Source organism: Schistocerca nitens, chromosome 6, assembly GCF_023898315.1.
Source record: "Schistocerca nitens isolate TAMUIC-IGC-003100 chromosome 6, iqSchNite1.1, whole genome shotgun sequence".
NCBI classification, from domain to species: domain Eukaryota; kingdom Metazoa; phylum Arthropoda; class Insecta; order Orthoptera; family Acrididae; genus Schistocerca; species Schistocerca nitens.
The window spans coordinates 621,346,171-621,367,015 of NC_064619.1; the positions used below are offsets into that span (position 1 = coordinate 621,346,171).

General features: G+C 38.1%; 1 protein-coding gene across 1 annotated transcript in view; it reads right to left on the bottom strand.

Moving 5' to 3' along the window:
• Window positions 1-20,845, bottom strand: part of LOC126263531 (dynein intermediate chain 2, ciliary-like) — a 284,542-nt gene that overhangs the window by 183,903 nt on the left and 79,794 nt on the right. The window contains exon 4 of the mRNA XM_049960624.1: window positions 10,274-10,435. Coding sequence (XP_049816581.1) covers window positions 10,274-10,435 — 162 coding nt within the window. The remainder of the gene's footprint in view (window positions 1-10,273; window positions 10,436-20,845) is intronic.

Consider the following 20,845-nt stretch of genomic DNA (forward strand, 5'->3'; position numbering starts at 1 on the left):
ATTGTTTCAGGAAAAAAAAAAAATATTAGCTGTTGATGCCATATACTTTGTAATCAAATATCTCCTTCAAGTACTCAAGTACAAAAGCTTCGCTCAAGTCACTTTTTGTGACCTAAGCAAGGCCTTTGACTTTGTATGCCAGACACAACTTTTAGAAAAAAAATGACTTTTATGATAGTACAGACAACAAACTGAAACTATTACTATCTTATCTACAGGACCATAAGTTAGAAGTCTATGTTGGCAAAGAAATGTCCAGCATAGCACAAGTTAAGGCACCTGTTCCAGAGAGATCTGTGACAAATCCATTCTTGTTCTTGATAATGATTAACAACCTTCCCTCAGTTTGAGGTCCTATACAATACTACTTCAGAATGACACAAATTTACTTAGCAGCAGCAATAATATTGGTGGCCCCAAAATTAGCTTTGAATATACAATTGCTCAAGTACCTATTTGGTTTGGAGAAAATGGACTCCTGCTAAAGGAAAAAAGCTCAGCAAATGGTCTTTATATTAAAAGAGAAGCTGCCCTCAAATGTTCTTTTTTTGTATTAAGTTCCTGTATGTAATCTCAAATGTACTGGATGAATTATGTGATTCATGAGTTCACATGTGAGTATTATATTTTCAGTATGGGTTGCAACTAATAAAAGTCCTCGAACAGTCCACGGGTGTACTGACGGTCCATAGTGTCCAACGGGCACAATATTTCGGTGATCAGACATGTCACCGTCGTCAGATGCACTGACGAACTGAGCTCCTGAGGGCAGGCAGCCGTCTTAAATCCCCTTACCTCGTGACGCTTTCTCTCCGCGGTCCACGCCCGTGCATCAGCGGTCGGTGAGACAGTGGCATCGGCATCTGTGGTGGCGTCAGTGTAAATGCCTCATCCGCCCTATTCGCCCATTCATTTGCTTTGCTGAGGGTCTTTTTAATTAGAGTCAATGCTGGTTCCCATGCCCTACTGAGGTTGTAGCCGCAATCTCGGTTGATGGGTCCGTCCCTGGTACAAATTTCTATAGCCTCTCTAATGTCTGTCCCAGTATTTAGATGTCTGTGCCATGACCCTGGTATGTTGGTAGTTCATTTGGTGATTTTTGGACAAACAGTGCTCTGCGACTGCCGACTTGTTGAGGTACCAAAGTCAAGTGAGCCTCTGATGTTCTCGGCAACGGTCTTCAATGGTGAGCACTGTCTGTCCAATATTAGCCTTCCCACAGTGACAAGGAATCTGGTATATGCCGGCCTTCTGCAAACTGAGATCGTCTTTGACACTTACCAACAACGCTCGCATTTTATTTGGTGGGAAAAAGACAGTTCCTACTCAGTGTTTCCTCAATATTTGTTCTATTTTCCCTGATAGTGCGCCAGTATATGGTATATAGACAGTGGCTCTCTCTTTCTCCATGACTTCTTCCACACCATGTACTGTAGAGGTGGAGTGGAGAGCGCATCTGATCTGCCATTCCAATATCCCATTTTTCCGGAATACAGTTTTGAGGTGTTCCAGCTCTTGGGGCAGACTCTCTGCACCAGAGATGGTGCGCGCCCTGTACACCAGTGGTTTTAGTACCCCATTCCTTTGCGCAGGGTGGTGGCAGCTACCTGTTTGCAAATACTGCATTTTCTTCCTGTATACCCCATGGCCCAGGTTGCCATCCGCTCTTCTTTTGACCATGACATCCAGGAATGGTAATCGTCCTTCTGCTTTGGTCTCCATAGTTAATTTGATGTTCGGATGTATGGAGTTCAGGTGTGTAAGGAAGTCTAGGAGCTTGTCCCTTCCATGGGGCCAGATCACGAATGTGTCATCCACATAATGTAGAAAACAAGTAGGTTTCCATTTGGATGACACCAAAGCTTCCTCCTCGAAGTACTCCATACAGAAATTCGCAACCACAGGCGAGAATGGGCTCCCCATTGCAACTCCTTCTGTTTGTTCATAGCTTTCTCCATTAAAGAGAAAATTCAGAACGTGCTTGAAAAAGTCGGTCGTCTTCTCATCAAAATTCTGTTCAATAAGCTCAACTGACTCTTGAAGAGGCACCCTGGTGAACAATGAAACAACGTCAAAACTCACCAGGATATCTGAGTCTCTCAGCTTGAAGTTGTCAAGACGTTTTACGAAATCCATAGAATTATGAATGTGATGAGGAAATTTACCCACATAAGGGCTTAGTAATTCTGCCAGGTATTTAACCAGCAAATATGTAGGTGCCCTAATGTTGCTGACAATTGGGTGAAACAGCACCCCTTCTTTATGGACTTTAGGGAGTCCATAAAGTCTTGGCAGTACAGGTCCTTGAGGTGTCAATTTCTTGGCTACACCCTCTGCTAAGTCTGTGTCCTTGAGAAGAGCTCTAGTCTTGTTCTCCACCTTCTTTGTGGGGTCAGCGTTGATCTTCCTGTAAGATTTGTCATTCAGCAGGCTCTGCATCTTCTCAATGTAGTCTTTATCGGGGAAAATAGGACGAATATTGAGGAAACACTAAGTAGGAACTGTCTTTTGCCCACCAAATAAAATGCGAGCATTGTTGAGAAGTGTCAAAGACGATTTCAGTTTGCAGAAGATCAGCATTACCACATTCTGTGTCAGTGTGGGAAGACTTATATTGGACAGACAGGGCACACCATTGAAGATCGTTGCTGAGAACATCACAGAGCACTGTTTGTCTGAAAATCACGAAATGGACCAACATACCAGGGTCATGGCACAGACATCTAAATACTGGGAGAGCGTTGTTAAGAGGGGCTATCGAAATTCGTACCAGGGACAGACTCATCAACCGAGATTGTGGCTACAACCTCAGCAGGGGATGAGAACCAGCATCGAATCTAATTAAAAATATGCTCAGCAAAGCAAACGAATGGGCAACAAGGGCGGACGAGGTAATTACACCAATGCCACCACAGATACTGACGCCAGTGTCTCACCGACCACGGACGCACGGGCGCGGACCGCGGAGAGAAACCCTCACGAGGGGAGTGGATTTAAGATGGCTGTCTGCCCTCAGGAGCTCAGTTTGTCAGTGCACCTGATGACAGTGACATGTCTGATTGCCAAAATATTATGCCCGTTGGACACTATGGACCGGTAGTACACCCGTGGACTGTTCGAGCAAGAAATACGTGAAGAGAAACTGAATAATCACACTAATAAAAGTGTTTCTTTACAGCTATAGGCATATACAACATGTATACTTTACATATAACAGTAAAGTTGAAAAGACACTGTTTATTTCGAAATATAGGAACTAATTGAAGGCAAAAGGATGAACTAACAATTCAAATAACACTTTAGCTTTCTTTTATACTGTTTATTAAATACATAATATGTAATCAGTATTTACTGTGGAAGTCTGAGTTGTGTGGAAGTGGGAAACAAAAGTGCAGATTGGTTCTTGCAAACAAGTGGTGTTAAACAGTGGAGTGCACTGTCACCTTTCCTCTTCATTTGATTATAGATGAGGTAATGGTATAGATGTCAGGAAAAAACTGGAGAAGCCATGATGAAAGCAATGGTGTTTGCAGTTGATTGACAATTTGGGAAAACAAGGAGGAAGTGATTCAGGAACAGCTATATGCTGGGGAAGAAACTATGAAACAGTGTGGAATGAAATTTAATGTAAAAGTTGTGGGGTCCTGATTACATCTAGAAATAAAAACAGACCATCTAGAGGAATAAGAAGTGGAGGTGCTCAATTGAAGAAGGTGGAACATGTCAAGTACTTAGGAGTGGTGACAGAGGAAAATTGAAGACATGAGGAAGAGCTCAGTGAACATGGCAAACAGGCAGAAGCAGTCCTGTGAAATGTTAGTTGGTTGGTTTGGAACAAACACATGCCACAAAAAAGCTAATTCATAATACATAGAAGTTACTATATCCCAATCCCAACCTATGCATCTGAAACATGGGTAATGAAGAAAAGAGATGTAAGCAGATCCCAGGCATGTGAAATAAAGTTCCTCAGAAGTAGGATAAGAGTAACAAGAAGAGGTAGGATGAGAAATGAAAGGGTAATGGAAATAGTGAAAGAGTAACCATTGCAAAGCAGGATAGAAACAGCAAGGCTAAAATGGTATGGGCAGTTAAAGAGAATAGGAAACAAGAGGATTCCCAACAAGAAATCTGAAATGGAAATGCCAAACAGGCAGACCAAGGGATAGAGGCTGAAAGGTGTGAAGGAGTATGTTGCAAAAAGTGGAGGGTGCATTTATTTAGGACTACCTAACAGATTAAATGTGTGAAAGCCTATGACTCAAATCTGGGATCTTTGCAAGGCAAAGACAAAGGCACAGGTAGGCACAAGATTTTCTCTGAAGTCTGGAAGATAGAAGGTGAGGTACTGGCAGAAGTAAAGCTGTGAGGGCAGGTTGTGAGTTTAGCTTGGATAGCTCAGTCAGTAGAGTACTGCCCTTGAAAGGAAAAGGTCCTAAGTTTGAGCTCCAGTCTGGCACACGGTTTTAATGTGCCAGAAAGTTTTAAATCACCACACACTGCACTGCAGAATGTAAATTTATTCTGGAACCAATCCCTCAGGCTGTGCTAAGCCATGTTTCCACAGTATCCTTTATTACAGGAGTGTTAGTCCTGTAAGGTATGCATGAGAACTGTGAAGTTTGGAAGATAAGAAATGAGGTACTGGTGGAAATGAGGCTGTGATGGCAGATCATGAATTGTGCTTCAATAGTTCAGATGGTAGAACACTTGCCCTCCAAAGGAAAAGTTCGATGTTAAAATGTCGATGTGGTATGTAGTTTTAATCTTCTAAGAAGTTTCAAATCAGCACACACTCTGGTGTAGAGTGAACATGCATTCTGGAACTAATGTCCTGATTTTACAATTATTTTAATTACAAAAATTCCTGTTTCTTGAAAATTATTTCAAGATTATAAATATAGGCACTGCACACCAACTGAAACTCAGTCTGTGTTTTGTTTTTGCTCTGTGAACATACTACATCTTTCCTCTGAAGATATCTGTTACTTTATTTCACTTTTGTGCTGAAGAGCTGTTCTGATATTAATAAACGACAAAAACAGCAGAGAAATGTTTCAATCATCAAATAATAAACCCAGTCTTAGATAACAAGTTAGAAATAAGAATGAAGGACAAGTAAAGTTACTTCCTCTGTAGTTATTTCTTCCCCATGTTAATTACATGATGCAAGAGTGGTGGTTAATTATTCATCAAATGCACATTGCTCTGTTTGATGTTTAATTTCATTCCATGCTGATTGGGAAGGAACCTTACAATCTTTAGATGATCAATTATCTTGGGGCTAACTTGTAAAATATATTAGTGCTAAGTTATCTAGAGTAATTTATTTTTAAGGAACTTATGAGTTGCGTACTTGAAATCTATGTTAAAATTCTATTTTGCATTTTTTTTAGCACAATGTAACATGGAATTACTTTGTGGATAACTCTAGCAGTGCGCATGACATCTTAATACTGCAGAAGAAAGTTTTAGGGTGATTGTGGGTTAATCATATGAAGCACACTGTAAACGTTTTGTCATCTGAACAAACAATTATGACAGTAATACATACAACTGAACCTAATCTAACCAAACCTACATGTGTGTGCTATGTTTAATTTACACAAAGAAGATGTACTAGAAGATAATTATAGAAAACATACACATTACTGAAGAGGGGCAGCAGCCTTTTCAGTAGTTTCAGGGACAACAGTCTCCATGATTGACTGATCTGGCCTTGTAAAATCATTCAAAACGGCCTTGCTGTGCTGGTACTGCGAACAGCTGAAAGCAAGGGGAAACTAAATTCATAATTTTTTCCAAAGACATGCAGCTTTACTGTATGGTTAAATGATGATTGCGTCCTCTGGATAAAATATTCAGGAGGTAAAATAGTCCCCCATTCAGATCTCTGAATGGGGACTACTCAGGAGGACTTCGTTATCAGCAGAAACAAAACGGGCATTCTACGGATCGGAGCGTTGAAGCTCAGATCCCTTAATTGGGCAGGTACCTTAGAAAATTTAAAAAGGCAAATGGCTAGGTTTAACTTAGGTATAGTGGGTATTAGTGAAGTTTGGTGGCAGGAACAATAAGATCAGGTGAATACAGGGTTATAAATACAAAATCAAATAAGGGTAATGCAGGAGTAGGTTTAATCATTAATAAAAAAAAAAATAGGAACGTGGATAAACTACTGTGAATAGCATAGGGAATGCATTACTGTAAGCCAAGATAGACATGAAGCTGACACCTACGACAGTAGTACAAGTTTATATTTCACCTACCTGCGCAGATGATGAAGAGATTGAAGAAATATATGATGTGATGAAAGAAATTATTCAGATAGTTAAGGGAGATGAAAATTTAATAGTCGTAGGGGACTGGAATTTGACAGTAGAAAAATAAAGAGAAGGAAAAGTAGTAGGTGAATATGGACTGGGGGTAAGGAATGAAAGAGGAAGCCACCTGGTAGAATTTTGCACAGAGTGTAACTTAATCATAGCTAACACTTGGTTTAAGATCATGACAGAAGGTTGTATACATGGGAGATGCCTGGAGACACTGGAAGGTTTCAGACAGATTAGATAATGGTAAGACAGAGATTTAGGAACCAGGTTTTAAATTGTAAGACATTTCCAGAGGCAGATGTGGACACTGACCATAATCTATTGGTTATGAACTGTAGACTAAAACTGGAGAAACTGCAAAAAGGTGGGCATTTGAGGAGATGGGACCTGGATAAACTGAAAGAGCCAGAGGCAGAGAGAGTTTCAGAGAAAGCATTAAGGAACGGCTGACAAGAACAGGGGAAAGACATACATTAGAGGAAAAGTGGGTAGCTTTGAGAGATAAAATAGTGAAGCAGCACGGGACCAACTAGGGAAAAAGATGAGGACTAGTAGAAATCCATGGGCAACAGAAGAGATATTGAATTTAATTGATGAAAGGAGAAAATATGAAATGCAGTAAACAGAGCAGGCGAAAACAAATACAAACGTTTCAAAAACGAGACTGACAGGAAGTGCAAAATGGCTAAGCAGAGATGGCTAGAGGACAAATGTAACGATGTAGAAGCACGTATCACTATATACTGCCTATAGGAAAATTAAAGAAACCTTTGGAGAAAAGAGAACCAACTGTGTGAATATCAAGAGCTCAGATGGAAAACCAGTCCTGAGCAAAGAAGGGCAAGCAGGAATGTGGAAGGAGTAGACAGAGAGCATATACAAGGGCAATGTAACTGAGGGCACTATTATGGAAATGGAAGAGGACGTAGATGAAGATGAAATGGGAGATATGATACTGCGTGAAGAGTTTGACAAATCACTGAAAGACTTAAGTCGAAACAAGGCCATGGGAGACCAACATTCCGTTAGAGCTATTGGCAGCATTAGGAGAGCCAGCCATGACAAGGCTGTTCCATCTGGCGAGTAAGATGTATCAGACAGGTGAAATACCCGCAGACTTCAAGAAGAATATAGTAATTCCAATCTCAAAGAAAGAAGGTGCTGACAGGTGTGAAAATTACCAAACTGTCAGTTTAATAAATCACCACTGCAAAATACTAACACAAATTCTTTACAGAAAAATGGAAAAATTGGTACAAGCTGACCTCAGGGAAGATCAGTTTGGACTCCATAGAAATGTAGGAACAATACTGTCCCTATGAATTATTTTAGAAGATAGGTTAAGGAATGGCTAACCTACGTTTGTAGCATTTGTAAACTTAGAGAAAGATTTTGACAATGTTGACTGGAATACTCTCTTTCAAATTCTGAAGGTGGCAGGGGTAAAAAGCAGGAAGCAAAAGGCTATTTACAATTTGTACAGAAAGCAGATGGCAGTTATAAGAGTCGAGGGGCTTGAAAGGGAAGCAGTGGTTGAGAAGGAAGTGAGACAGGGTTGCAGCCTATCCTCGCTGTTATTCAATCTCTGTATTGAGCAGGTAGTAAAGGAAACTAAAGTCTGCTTGTGTCTGTATATGTGTGGATGGATATGTGTGTGTGTGCGAGTGTATACCTGTCCTTTTTTCCCCCTAAGGTAAGTCTTTCCGCTCCCGGGATTGGAATGACTCCTTACCCTCTCCCTTAAAACCCACATCCTTTCGTCTTTCCCTCTCCTTCCCTCTTTCCTGATGAGGCAACAGTTTGTTGCGAAAGCTTGAATTTTGTGTGTATGTTTGCGTGTCCATCGACCTGCCAGCGCTTTCGTTTGGTAAGTCACATCATCTTTGGTTTTAGATATATTTTTCCCATGTGGAATGTTTCCCTCTATTATATTAAACTAAAGAAAAAATTAGAGTAAGAATTAAACTCCATGGAGAAGAAATAAAAACTCTGAGGTTTGCTGATGACATTGTAATTCTGTCAGAGACAGCAAAGGATCTGGAAGAGCAGCTCAATGAAAAGGACAGTGTCTTGAAAGGAGGATGTAAGATGACCATCAACAAAAGAAAAATGAGGATAATGGAATACAGACATATTAAATCAGATGATGCTGTGGTAATTAGATTAGGAAATGAGACACTTAAAGTAGTAAATGACTTTTGCTACCTGGGAAGCAAAATAGCTGATGATTGTCAAAGTACATCTACATCTATATGTAGGAGGATATGAAACGTAGACTGATGATGGCAAGGAAAGCATTTCTGAAGAAGAGAAATTTATTAACATCAAGTACAGATTTAAACATCAGGAAGTATTTTCTGAAAGTATTTGCATGAAGTGTAGCCAAGTACAGAAGTGACACATGGACGATAACTAGTTAAGACAAGAAGAGAATAGAAGCTTTCAAAATGTGGTGCTACAGAAGAATGCTGAAGACTAGATCGGTAGATCATGTAAATAATGAGGAGCCCGGAGGTATTGATTGGTAGCACACATTCTGAGGCATCACAGGATCACCAATTTAGTACTAGGGGGCAGCCTGGAGGGTAAAAATCGTAGAGGGAGACAAAGAGATGAATAAGCAGATTCAGAAGGATGTAGGTTGCAGATTTTATTCGGAGATGAAGAGGCTTGCACAGGATAGAGTAGCACGGAGAGCTGCATCAAACCAGTCTCTGGACTGAAGACCACAACCGCAACATACACTGCTACAATGGAAGAAGCAAAAGACACATTTATAGAAGCAAAAGACACATTTATAGATCATAGCACAGATTGTCAAAATCAGTTAACAGCTCCGAAGTCATAGGACACTAATCATTTAATAAACTCTCACAAGCTGTACAAGATCTTACTGAACAAGCATTCAAAGAAACATTAAATGTCTGGTTAGTTGCCCACCCATGTTATGGTATAAAGTTGTATGTAAAATCAATGGATGACCTGTTCAACTTTTCTGTTATTAACTGTATTCTATCATACCTGAAGAATCTGGAGATGATAACGGCCTTCTGTGTGTTAATGTCACTTCTGTGGCCTAATGTCAATAAAATTATAATTGTTTTCACTAGTGCTGAGAGTAAATGTAAAACAAAAGTATGCCACTCCTCTTTTGAAGGCATCACCTACAAACAAATCTGTGTTAAAGCAAAGAGCATCTGCACAGCATCATCATGCTCCAACCTATTCATGAGCCATCTACAGTAATCCTACCTAGCTACCCAGAATACCATGCTTCTCACCTGGTACACTTTCATGAATGACTTCTTTATGATCTGGACTGAGTGTGAGGACAGCCAATCCACATTCCTCCAGGTCATCAACACCTTAGTCTGACAGTTAGCAGTCTTTTTTCATTGTGGCTGCCTGCTACTCAACACCTCCTCTGCATGGTGAGTAGCAATCTATGTCAATGGTAATCTATGTCAATGGTAATACATAGTCAACTACAGCCTTCCAGTTTCTACTAAAACAAAACTAGAGAGCAGAATGCTGAGAAAAAAGCTTAGAGATTAAATGTAATCTGGGTGGTATTAAATTTACTCATCACAAAACAACATTTTTACAGTAAGCCATACCTGGGTAAAATTATGCTCTGACTACATGCATGACCTGCAACTGACTTAGTTTAGTGTTCATTTTATTTATGCCTCACGTCATTATTTTTCAGTTTCTAGGAAAAAATCTAAGTGTTTGTCCACTGCTGTAGGCACAGGTATATGAATATGTATTTTGGTGGTAGCATAAGAAATGCTATTTGGAAAATGAGACATGTTTGTAAATACTATTACGCTATTACACTATGTTATCAACTACATACCATAGATATTGATCTTATGCTTTTCAACTTCCAAGCAGAATATCATAACAGAATTTATACAATAGTATCACTGATAACTCACAATAACCAAAGGACACCGCAAAGAAATCATAGTACTGTGGGTTCCAACAGACACCCGTTACATGATTTTTCTTTGTATTTTCATAAACAAATTTCCACAGTGGCAGTAAATTTCCTTCCACTTCTTTATACTGATCTGATGGGTCCTCCCAATACCTGAAATCTGATGCACACAGAATATATTTTACGAATGTAATGTAGAATTTCTTATTACAGAACATGTCAAAATCTTACATAATTTTATCACAAATTTATACAGCATGCTTATAACATAAAAAATAGAAAGCAACATGACAAACTATTGCATACTATGGTTACTTCCATTCTTTGATGGCATATGGAATTATTTTCTGGGGAAATCAACCTCTTGCAAAGAAAATATTCATTGCTCAGAAGTGTGTTGTAAGAGTGATGTCTGGTGTAGATCCTAGATGCAGCTGCAGAAGCCTATTCCGGAATCTGGGAATTCTTACAACTACTTCTCAATATATATACTCACTTATGTGTTTCATAAGTAAAAACACTGATTTATACAAATGTAACAGTAAATACCATCAGTATAACACAAGGAGGAAACATGATTTCCACACTGAAGGTAAAAATTTGAAGATTGTGCAGAAGGGTGTACAGTCCTCTGGTATAAAGATATTTAATGCTCTTCCTCCAGAAATCAAATGTGAAATTGCCAACAAATCTACATTTAAAGAGCTTCTGAGGCAATTTCTTTTAGCCATGTCATTTTACAGTTTGGAAGAGTTTATGAAACACAGTGAGAAACGGCCTTAAAATAAGATGTATTATCATATAAATTGAACATTAAGCTGAACATTCTTGTCACATATGTAACTCTTTTAGTGTTTACTGCTTATATTTAACAGTCTGGGTTATATGACCTTTTCAGGTTTAATTTACTTTGTTTTATACCTGTAATCTGTAGGTCTAAGGATTCTCATTCCATTATATTGTGTTATGGATCATTGTAGTGGTTAAGTAACTTTATATTCTTTACCTGTAAACATAGTGTACAAGTACTTGTCATTGACAATGTAAAAATTGACACACACTACATCCATGTGAAATTGTCACAGTTGGATCCATGGTGTAAGAAATAAATAAATAAATAAATAAATATTACTTTGCCAAAAGCCACACTATAAATGTGTATTTTATGTAATCATGCAGTGAGGTATCATGTGTGTGTCTGTGATACAGATAAGCATACCATAGGTGCGATCACATTAGCTACACATCTGTTAAAAAGCCACACTAGCATATGGTTCCTGATGAAGAGCTGCAATCATTTCAGTAGTTCCAGTGACAACAATCAGAATGATTTGCCCTGGAATAATAGCCAACACAGTCTTCTATGATGATTTTGCAAGTGGCTGAATAAAATGAGAACTATAGCCATTATATATCCTAGGGGCATGTAGTTCTAATGTACAGTGTAATGATGATAGCATCTTTTTGTCTGTAATATTTTGGAGGTAGAATAGTCCCCTGTTTAGACCTTTGGGTGGGGCTACTTAGGAGGATGTTGTGAACAGAAAAAAAAACAATCTAGCATTCTCGGGCATGTAGCATGGATTGTTAGGAAGAGGACTTGAAATGAGTAATGGATAGGTTGACGTTACATATAATGAAAATCAGTGAAGAGCTGCAGCAGGATGAACAGTATTTACAGTCGGATAAGAAAAGGATTATCTATACAAAATCAAATGGCATCAATGCAGGAGTAGATCCAATAATGAATAAGAAAATATGAATGCAGCTGTAGCTATTAACTGCATAGTGAACACACTGTTGTAGTGAAGATACAAAAAGCCAAGAACCATCACAGTTGTACAAGTGTAGGTGCATACTAGCTCCACAGATGAAGAGATTGAAAGAATGTCTGATGAGATAAAAGAAATTATTCCATTAATTAAGGGAGATAAAAACTTGATTGTGATGGGTGACTGGAATTCAGTAGTAGGGAAAGTAATGGAAGGAAAAATAATAGTTGTACACGTGAATATTGGCTGCAGAAAGGAATGAAAGAAAAAGCTGCCAGGTAGAGTTTTTTACAGAGTACAGTTCAATCATTGCAAACACTTGGTTTAAGAACTATGACGAGAAGTTGTGTAAGCGAAAGAGACTTGGAGACATTGGAATGTTTCAGATAGATTATATAACAACAAGATATAGCTTTAGAAAACAAGAAAAATTAAATGGCAAAACATTTCTAGGAGCATCAATGGACTCCATCCAAAATTTATTGGTTATGAACTGCATTGTAAAACTGAAGAAATAGCAGAAAATAAGGACATTAAGGAGAGGGAATCTGACAAGCTGAAGGAACCAGAGCAAGGGACCATCTGGAAGTGACTAGCTGATATGTGCAAAAAATTATGTTACAAGATAATTTGGTGACTCTGAGAGATGAAATTGTGTATGCAGCAGAGGATCAAATAGACAAAAATAGAGCACCCAGTAGAAATCTTTGGATGACACAAACAATGTTGACTTTAATTAATAGAAGGGATTGAATATACAATTGCCTAAAATGAATTGAGCAAAAAGCTATACAAACACATAAAAAATGAGATTGATGGAAATGTTAAATGACAAAGCAGTAATGGTTTGAGGATCAACATAAAGTTTCAGAAGCATGCATGGGTATTGGAATGCAGTTATATGAGTATCAAAAACTCAGATGCCAAGCCAGTATTAAACAAAGAAGAGAACAATGAAAGGTTGAAGAAATATGTAGATGGGGATACAAGGAATGAAACACAAAAACAGTATTTTGGAAAGGGAAGAGAAAGCAGATGAAGATGAGATGGGAGATGTGGTATTGCAAAGAGCATTTGACAGAGCACTGTAAGGCACAAGTCAAAATAAGGAAACTGAAGTAGACAGCATTCCCTCAAAAGCTCCTTGGGAAAGCTAGCCAGGAAAAAACAATTCCACTTCTTGTACAAAATGTATGATATGTGCACAATACCCACATACTTCAATAAGAGCATACTAATCCCAATTACAGAAAAGGCAGGTGTGAATAGTATGAAACCAGTTGTTCAATAGGTCATGGTTGCAAAATACTAACACAAATTATTTACAGAAGAACTGAAAAGGCAGCCTCGGGGAAAATCAGTTTTGTTTTCTGGAGATATCTAGAAACACATAAGGCAATTCTAAATCTATGAATTATATTAAAAGATAGAATTAAGAAAGACTAAGTTATATTTATAGGATTTATATTTTAGACATTTGTGACACTCAATCGCTTTCAGAAGACAAGATTTTTTTGTATTGTTGATAAACATATATGAAAGTACATACATTACCCTAGCTTTAATTGATCCTTAGGTATGCCCATGTGGCACCCAGGATTTACATGTTGAAGATGGCTGTCCTTAGTTATTCTGTGTTTGTTATTATTAGCTGAGTGGGTAGTGCATCTGAGTGCCATACAGTGGTCTCGGGTTCGATTCTCATCCAGGTAGAGGGTCTGTGGGTTGCGTTGTCTCATCATCATTGACATGCAAGTCACACAATGTAGTACCAACTAAAAAGAATTGCAACTCAGTGGCCAAACTTCCCCAGGTGGGGACTCCCAGACATTAATGCCATATGATCATTTCACTTCATTTCACATAATGGAATGTCCAGTACTATCTTAGTTTTAGGAACTGTTAGATCTCTCCTTGCAGAGAAGAAAGGGATAGGTTGGTGAAGATTGAAAAGGAAGGACAGGCCAGGCCATTCAGACTCTAGTATGAGAGCAACCCTCATGTCGTGAGAATGCAAGTATCTTGTAATAAAACAATATACAAATATTGATGGCAATCACCTTCAACATAAGGTTCTCTCTCTCTCTCTCTCTCTCTCTCTTTCTTAAACACACGCACACACACACACACACACACACACACACACACACACACACAGAGAGAGAGAGGGAGGGGGGTAGGGCTCATCTCCATGGCCTAGGACACTGAGGGTTGAAGGGTAATTGCTAAGGCAGAAGAAGGAGGAAGCGGAGGGAAAAGTGTAGCTGGAGAGAGGATGAGGAAGACAGTCAAGGCAAAGAGAGTATTGAGAAGTACCAGGAGATATTTTCTCACACTCTGAACCTGATAGATTCTGGCACAAAGTACATTGAGCTTTTCATTATAATATGCTGCATATGAACTTTTAAAATAATTTTAATTTTAATTCATGTATGAAGGGAAAAGTGTTATGCCAAGCTTTAAATGTATATAAATACAGGCCTAATCAAAGGACAATGCATATATGTTTTCATGTTGGAAAAATCTCGTTTCATGACAGTGTGCATTGTATGGTGCTTCAGCGAACTTTGCCATGGCACTATTACCACTTCTGCGTGCCACAGCAGAATGCGAGTCAGTACTCAGGTAAGACAAAAATCATTATTGCCACAAGACTGTAAGCTGTTTGGTTGTTACTGCTACCATCCTTATTGGCAGCTAGTGAGATTAGTTAATGAATGAGGAAAAGTGATAGATGAGACATTCCAATTTCAAATTTCCAATATAACTTTTTTAAATTACTTTTCTTTTTAAATTTTTGTCTTCAGCAAGATATTCAGAATGAAAACCAAGTTGAGAAACTGGCTGCTATATCTACGGTGAGTGGAACTCTCCTTGTATCACATAGTGTCAAATGGTCTGGCAGCTGCTGCACTCCCTTCCAAACAAAGCCGACAAGTCTATGATTGAAGGAATGACCACTGGTAATCATTTCCCATTGTAGGATGTGGAAGAAGTTGATAAGTTTCCACTTATATCAGGCGATTATATTGAAGTCAGTAACCATAAAAAGACAAGAGTATACAGTTCTAGCAGTGACTGATTTTTTTTGTGTGTGTGTGTGTGTGTGTGTGTGTGTGACTGTGGAACATAGGCCAATTAATACTGGCAGCATAGCCTGAGATGGTAGTAGGTGGGAGAGATTGAAAAATAAAGATGTATAATATTTTCAGTGGTAGATTGATAATATTGTAGTGGGCTGTATGAATCAATTGCATTGGCACCCCCCAACCAGTATGAGTTTACTTCATATGTATGCGTGAGATCCAGTTAGTATGCACATGTGACGTCAGACTTGATCTTGTTTTGTGAAAATTCAACCAAAAAAGGTTTTAAAAGTCATTAATGGAGCATGTGTATGTATTTAATGCATACATGTTTTGTTTCTAATGCCAACCTTACCAAATAACATGACTAAGTTATATACTATTTTAGCGACAGGTATTATATATGATTATATTCAATAACTGAAGATTGTAGCTAAGTATCAGTACTAGAACTGTGACATTTTCCTTTCACAACTCACTGAAATTGCACCTTTTTCATAATTATGTTGAATTTCATGCCATTTAAATGTATGATAAAACAAAGTATATAAACACAGTATATAAAAACAGTATCTAAAACACAGTATATACAGTTCCGTACAGTAAATGGCACAACTCCAGTAATAAATATAGACTTTGAACAGAAGTCTGTAGCTAAGGTAGAATTTTCAAAATTTTTAGCTGTGTCCATTGATGAGAGGTTAAACTGGAAGCAACACATTGATGGTCTGCTGAAACGTCTGAGTTCAGCTATGTATGCTATTAGGGTTATTGCAAATTTTGGTGATAAGAATGTATGGCATCATATTCTGAGGTAATTCATCATTGAATAGAAAAGTATTCATTGCTCAAATACGTGTAATCAGAATAATTGCTGGAGCCCACCCACGGTCATCCTGCAGACATCTATTTAAGGATCTAGGGATCCTCACAGTAACCTCACAGTATATATATTCACTTATGAAATTTGTTGTTAATAATCCAACCCAGTTCAAAAGTAATAGCAGTGTGCATAGCTATAACACCAGGAGAAAGGATGATCTTCACTATGCAGGGTTAAATCTGACTTTGGCACAGAAAGGGGTAAATTATGCTGCCACAAAAGTCTTTGGTCACCTACCAAACAGCATCAAAAGCCTGACAGATTGCCAACTAACATTTAAATATAAATTAAAAGAATTTCTAGATGACAACTCCTTCTACTCATTGGCTGAATTTTCACGTTCCACATCATTACGAAGTGTCGTATTCATGATCTATGGAACAAGTATTAATCTAATCTAATCTAATCTAATCATATTTAATTTGAATTAAAGGCAAAGTGGTGTTACAAATGCTGTTTGGAGCTGTGATCACAAATTTGGAGCTGGTGGTTGTAATGCAGTTGTTTTGATATTCAGACAGCAAGAGAAAATGTAAATAAATTAATTACGAAAATACCTGAGAAACAGTAGTTTGAATTAATGTATCACTGTCAAAGCATGTAGGCCTGATTGTATCCTGCTTTATGTGAAGCCAAAAGGTAATTAAAAGAACCTTTCTGTTTTATTTTATTTTGGACTATATGAAACTCAAACTGTTAAGAGATATTTCATGTCCAGTTTTTTAGCCAGACATAGAAATGATAGGAGGGTAGGATTCAGGTTTTCATCGAAATTTTGGAATGGTATTCAATGTTTGAATAAATACTGAGGGACATAAATATTAACATTGAGAACTCAGACAAAAAATGAGTGAACTGAGAAATGAACTGAGTAGTCAAACATTTCAAAACTGACAAATGAAAAAGTGAATCAATACGTCAGGTAGGTGAAACACATGAATTTCACAAATGATGAGTGAATTAAAAACGAGTTGCAAAATAACAATGTGGAGGTGACGAGATATGTAGTTGAAACTAAAATTCAAAATCTAGAGTTAAACTTGTCTAAAGAAATAGAAAAGACCTCAAAGAATTTTCAGATTGTCAATAATGCAATTAAATGAGAAAATAGTAAATTAAAATCAAAAATTGTTGATGTAACAGAAAATTTAGAAAATAAGGTAGAATTGTTTGAATGTTATACTGATGATAAAATTTCTGTAATCAAAGTGAAGGTTGTGATACTACAGAAATAAATCGCATGCAATGTAAAATACTCTAAAGTGTAAAAGCAATGTCCTTACATTGGAAGGAAATCTACTTAACATGTACAACATCATCATCAGCATCTTCATCATTTAACAGTTCCAGTTTCCCGGGTACTGGTAATGAGCCTCTTCCAGTTTGTCCTGTCCAAATACAACTGTTCACAGAGAACATCATTCACTGTCCATCCTCTGGTCACTAGATCAGCCTTAATCAAATCCATCCATCGGGTTCGAGATCTTCCTTGAGGTCTTTTCCTATCTACCTGTCTTTCCAAATTTATTTTGGCGGTTCTAGTTGGCTCCATTCTCATCATCTGCCCGTACTATCAAAGTCTAAATGCATCAGTTCGATCTAATAGGGATATCTTTATTCCGGCTTCTTTTCTCATCTCCTCATTCCTTAACTTGTCCATCTTGGTCTTCTGGATGGTGGATTTAAGAAATTTATCTCTTGTGCTTGCAGCCTCGATGATTCTCTTTTTGTGAGGGTACATGTTTCAATACTATAGGTCAATACTGGTATGAAATAGCTATTAAACATCATCAGTTTGGTCGGCTTTGGAATCAACTCATCCCATAAAAGTGATCTTACTTGTTGGTAGAATTCAGATCCTTTTTGAGCTTTGTTGGTGATCTGATTTCTGACAAAATTATCGATGGAGATTACACTTCCAAGGTAAGGAAAACTGTCCACACACTCTAGTTGGTGGTCTCCTAGTTTTACACTTGCTAGTTGTCCATCTCTGTTAACATGCACAACAACCTTGTAGAATTACAAAAAGAGTTAGCTACAAAAAGTCTCGTTAACAACTGTGATGGCACGGGAGCAAATATTCCCATAAGAAACTTTCCTGGTGAAAATTAGCTACTTCCTGCAGATTTTATACAACACTGCCATGATAATTTTGTTCTTGAAATGACTGACATGCTTAACCCTCAAGTGGGCATGCCTACATATAAACTGCACCACCCACAAATAACATTATTTTGTACTACTCCATTGTTGTCTTACAGTTGATAGCCCATACCTATTCCTTCATTACTGCTTCAGCCAACATTGTGCTAACTTGTGCTCTCATACATCCAACTGAGCTTTGGTAATATACAATAAACAATGAGCTAGGTGAGGAAAAATTTACAGTACCTACAAGAAAACAATGACATTACAAGCTAGTGGCAACAATCCCATAATAAGGCATTTGTCTATGAGATAATTAGCAATCAAATAAGAAGTTGGCTGAGATCTAATGCACCTGCACTGTTTAATGCTTCAAGAGAGTCATTACTGTGGGGTAACACTTGTACATGGCAATAGAGTGATCTAATGAAAGTTCATTTTATTATTGTTTAATTAAACAGTGATTTAGTTCATATAATGTAAGTTTATTTTATTGTTGTTTAATTAAAGTAAGATTACACTGTGATTTTTTTCATACATGTTTACCTTGGTAACATACATAGAGCTATTCTTTAGATGTGTACAAGTACACCATATGCTCACTTGTGTTATAAAAACAGTATGCCCACTTAAGGCTTAATATGTTGTTGTTGTTGTGGTCTTCAGTCCTGAGACTGGTTTGATGCAGCTCTCCATGCTACTCTACCCTGTGCAAGCTTCTTCATCTCCCAGTACCTACTGCAGCCTACATCCTTCTGAATCTGCTTAGTGTATTCATCTCTTGGTCTCCCTCTACGATTTTTACCCTCCACACTGCCCTCCAACACTAAATTGGTGATTCCTCGATGTCTCAGAACATGTCCTACCAACCGATCCCATCTCTTTGTCAAGTTGTGCCACATACTCCTCTTCTCCCCAATTCTATCCAATACTTCATCATTAGTTATGTGATCTACCCATCTAATCTTCAGCATTCTTCTGTAGCACCACATTTCGAAAGCTTCTATTCTCTTCTTGTCCAAACTATTTATCGTCCATACATGGCTACACTCCATACAAATACTTTCAGAAACGACTTCCTGACACTTAAATCTATACTCGATGTTAACAAATTTCTCTTCTTCAGAAACGCTTTCCTTGCCATTGCCAGTCTACATTTTATATCTTCTCTACTTTGACCATCATCAGTTATTTTGCTCCCCAAATAGCAAAACTCCTTTACTACTTTAAGTGTCTCATTTCCTAATTTAATACCCTCAGCGTCACCTGACTTAATTCAACCACATTCCATTATCCTCGTTTTGCTTTTGTTGATGTTCATCTTATATCCTCCTTTCAAGACACTGTCCATTCCGTTCAACTGCTCATCCAAGTCCTTTGCTGCCTCAGATAGAATTACAATGTCATCGGTGAACCTCAAAGTTTTTATTTCTTCTCCATGTATTTTAATACCTACTCCGAATTTTTCTTTTGTTTCCTTTACTGCTTGCTCAATATACAGATTGAATAACATCAGGGAGAGGCTACAACCCTGTCTCACTCCCTTCCCAACCACTGCTTCCCCTTCATGCCCCTCGACTCTTTATAACTGCCATCTGGTTTCTGTACAAATTGTAAATATCCTTTCGCTCCCTGTATTTTACCCCTGCCACCTTTAGAATTTGAAAGAGAGTATTCCAGTCAACATTGTCAAAAGCTTTCTCTAAGTCTACAAATGCTAGAAACGTAGGTTTGCCTTTCCTTAATCTTTCTTCTAAGATAAGTCGTAAGGTCAGTATTGCCTCACGTGTTCCAACATTTCTACGGAATCCAAACTGATCTTCCCCGAGGTCAGCTTCTACCAGTTTTTCCATTCGTCTGTAAATAATTCGCGTTAGTATTTTGCAGCTGTGACTTATTAAACTGATAGTTTGGTAATTCTCACATCTGTCAGCACCTGCTTTCTTTGGGATTGGAATTATTATATTGTTCTTGAAGTATGAGGGTATTTCACCTGTCTCATAAATCTTGCTCACCAGATGGTAGAGTTTTGTCAGGACTGGCTCTCCCAAGGCCGTCAGTAGTTCTAATGAAATGCTGTCTACTCCTGGGGCCTTGTTTCGACTTAGGTCTTTCAGTGCGCTGTCAAACTCTTCACGCAGTATCGTATCTCCCATTTCATCTTCATCTACATCCTCTTCCATTTCCATAATATTGTCCTCAAGTACATCGCCCTTGTATAGACCCTCTATATACTCCTTCCACCTTTCTGCTTTCCCTTCTTTGCTTAGAACTAGGTTTCCATCTGAGCTCTTGATATTCATACAAGTGGTTCTCTTCTCTCAAAAGGTCTCTTTAATTTTCCTGTAGGCAGTATCTATCTTACCCCTAGTGAGATAAGCCTTTATATCCTTATATTTGTCCTCTATCCATCCCTGCTTAGCCATTTTGCACTTCCTGTCGATCTCATTTTTGAGACGTTTGTATTCCTTTTTGCCTGCTTCATTTACTGCATTTTTATATTTTCCCCTTTCATCGATTAAGTTCAATATTTCTTCTGTTACCCAAGGAGTTCTACTAGCCCTCATCTTTTTACCAATTTGATCCTCTGCTGCCTTCACTACTTCATCCCTCAGAGCTACCCATTCTTCTTCTACTGTACTTCTTTCCCCCAGTCCTGTCAATTCTTCCCTTATGCTCTCCCT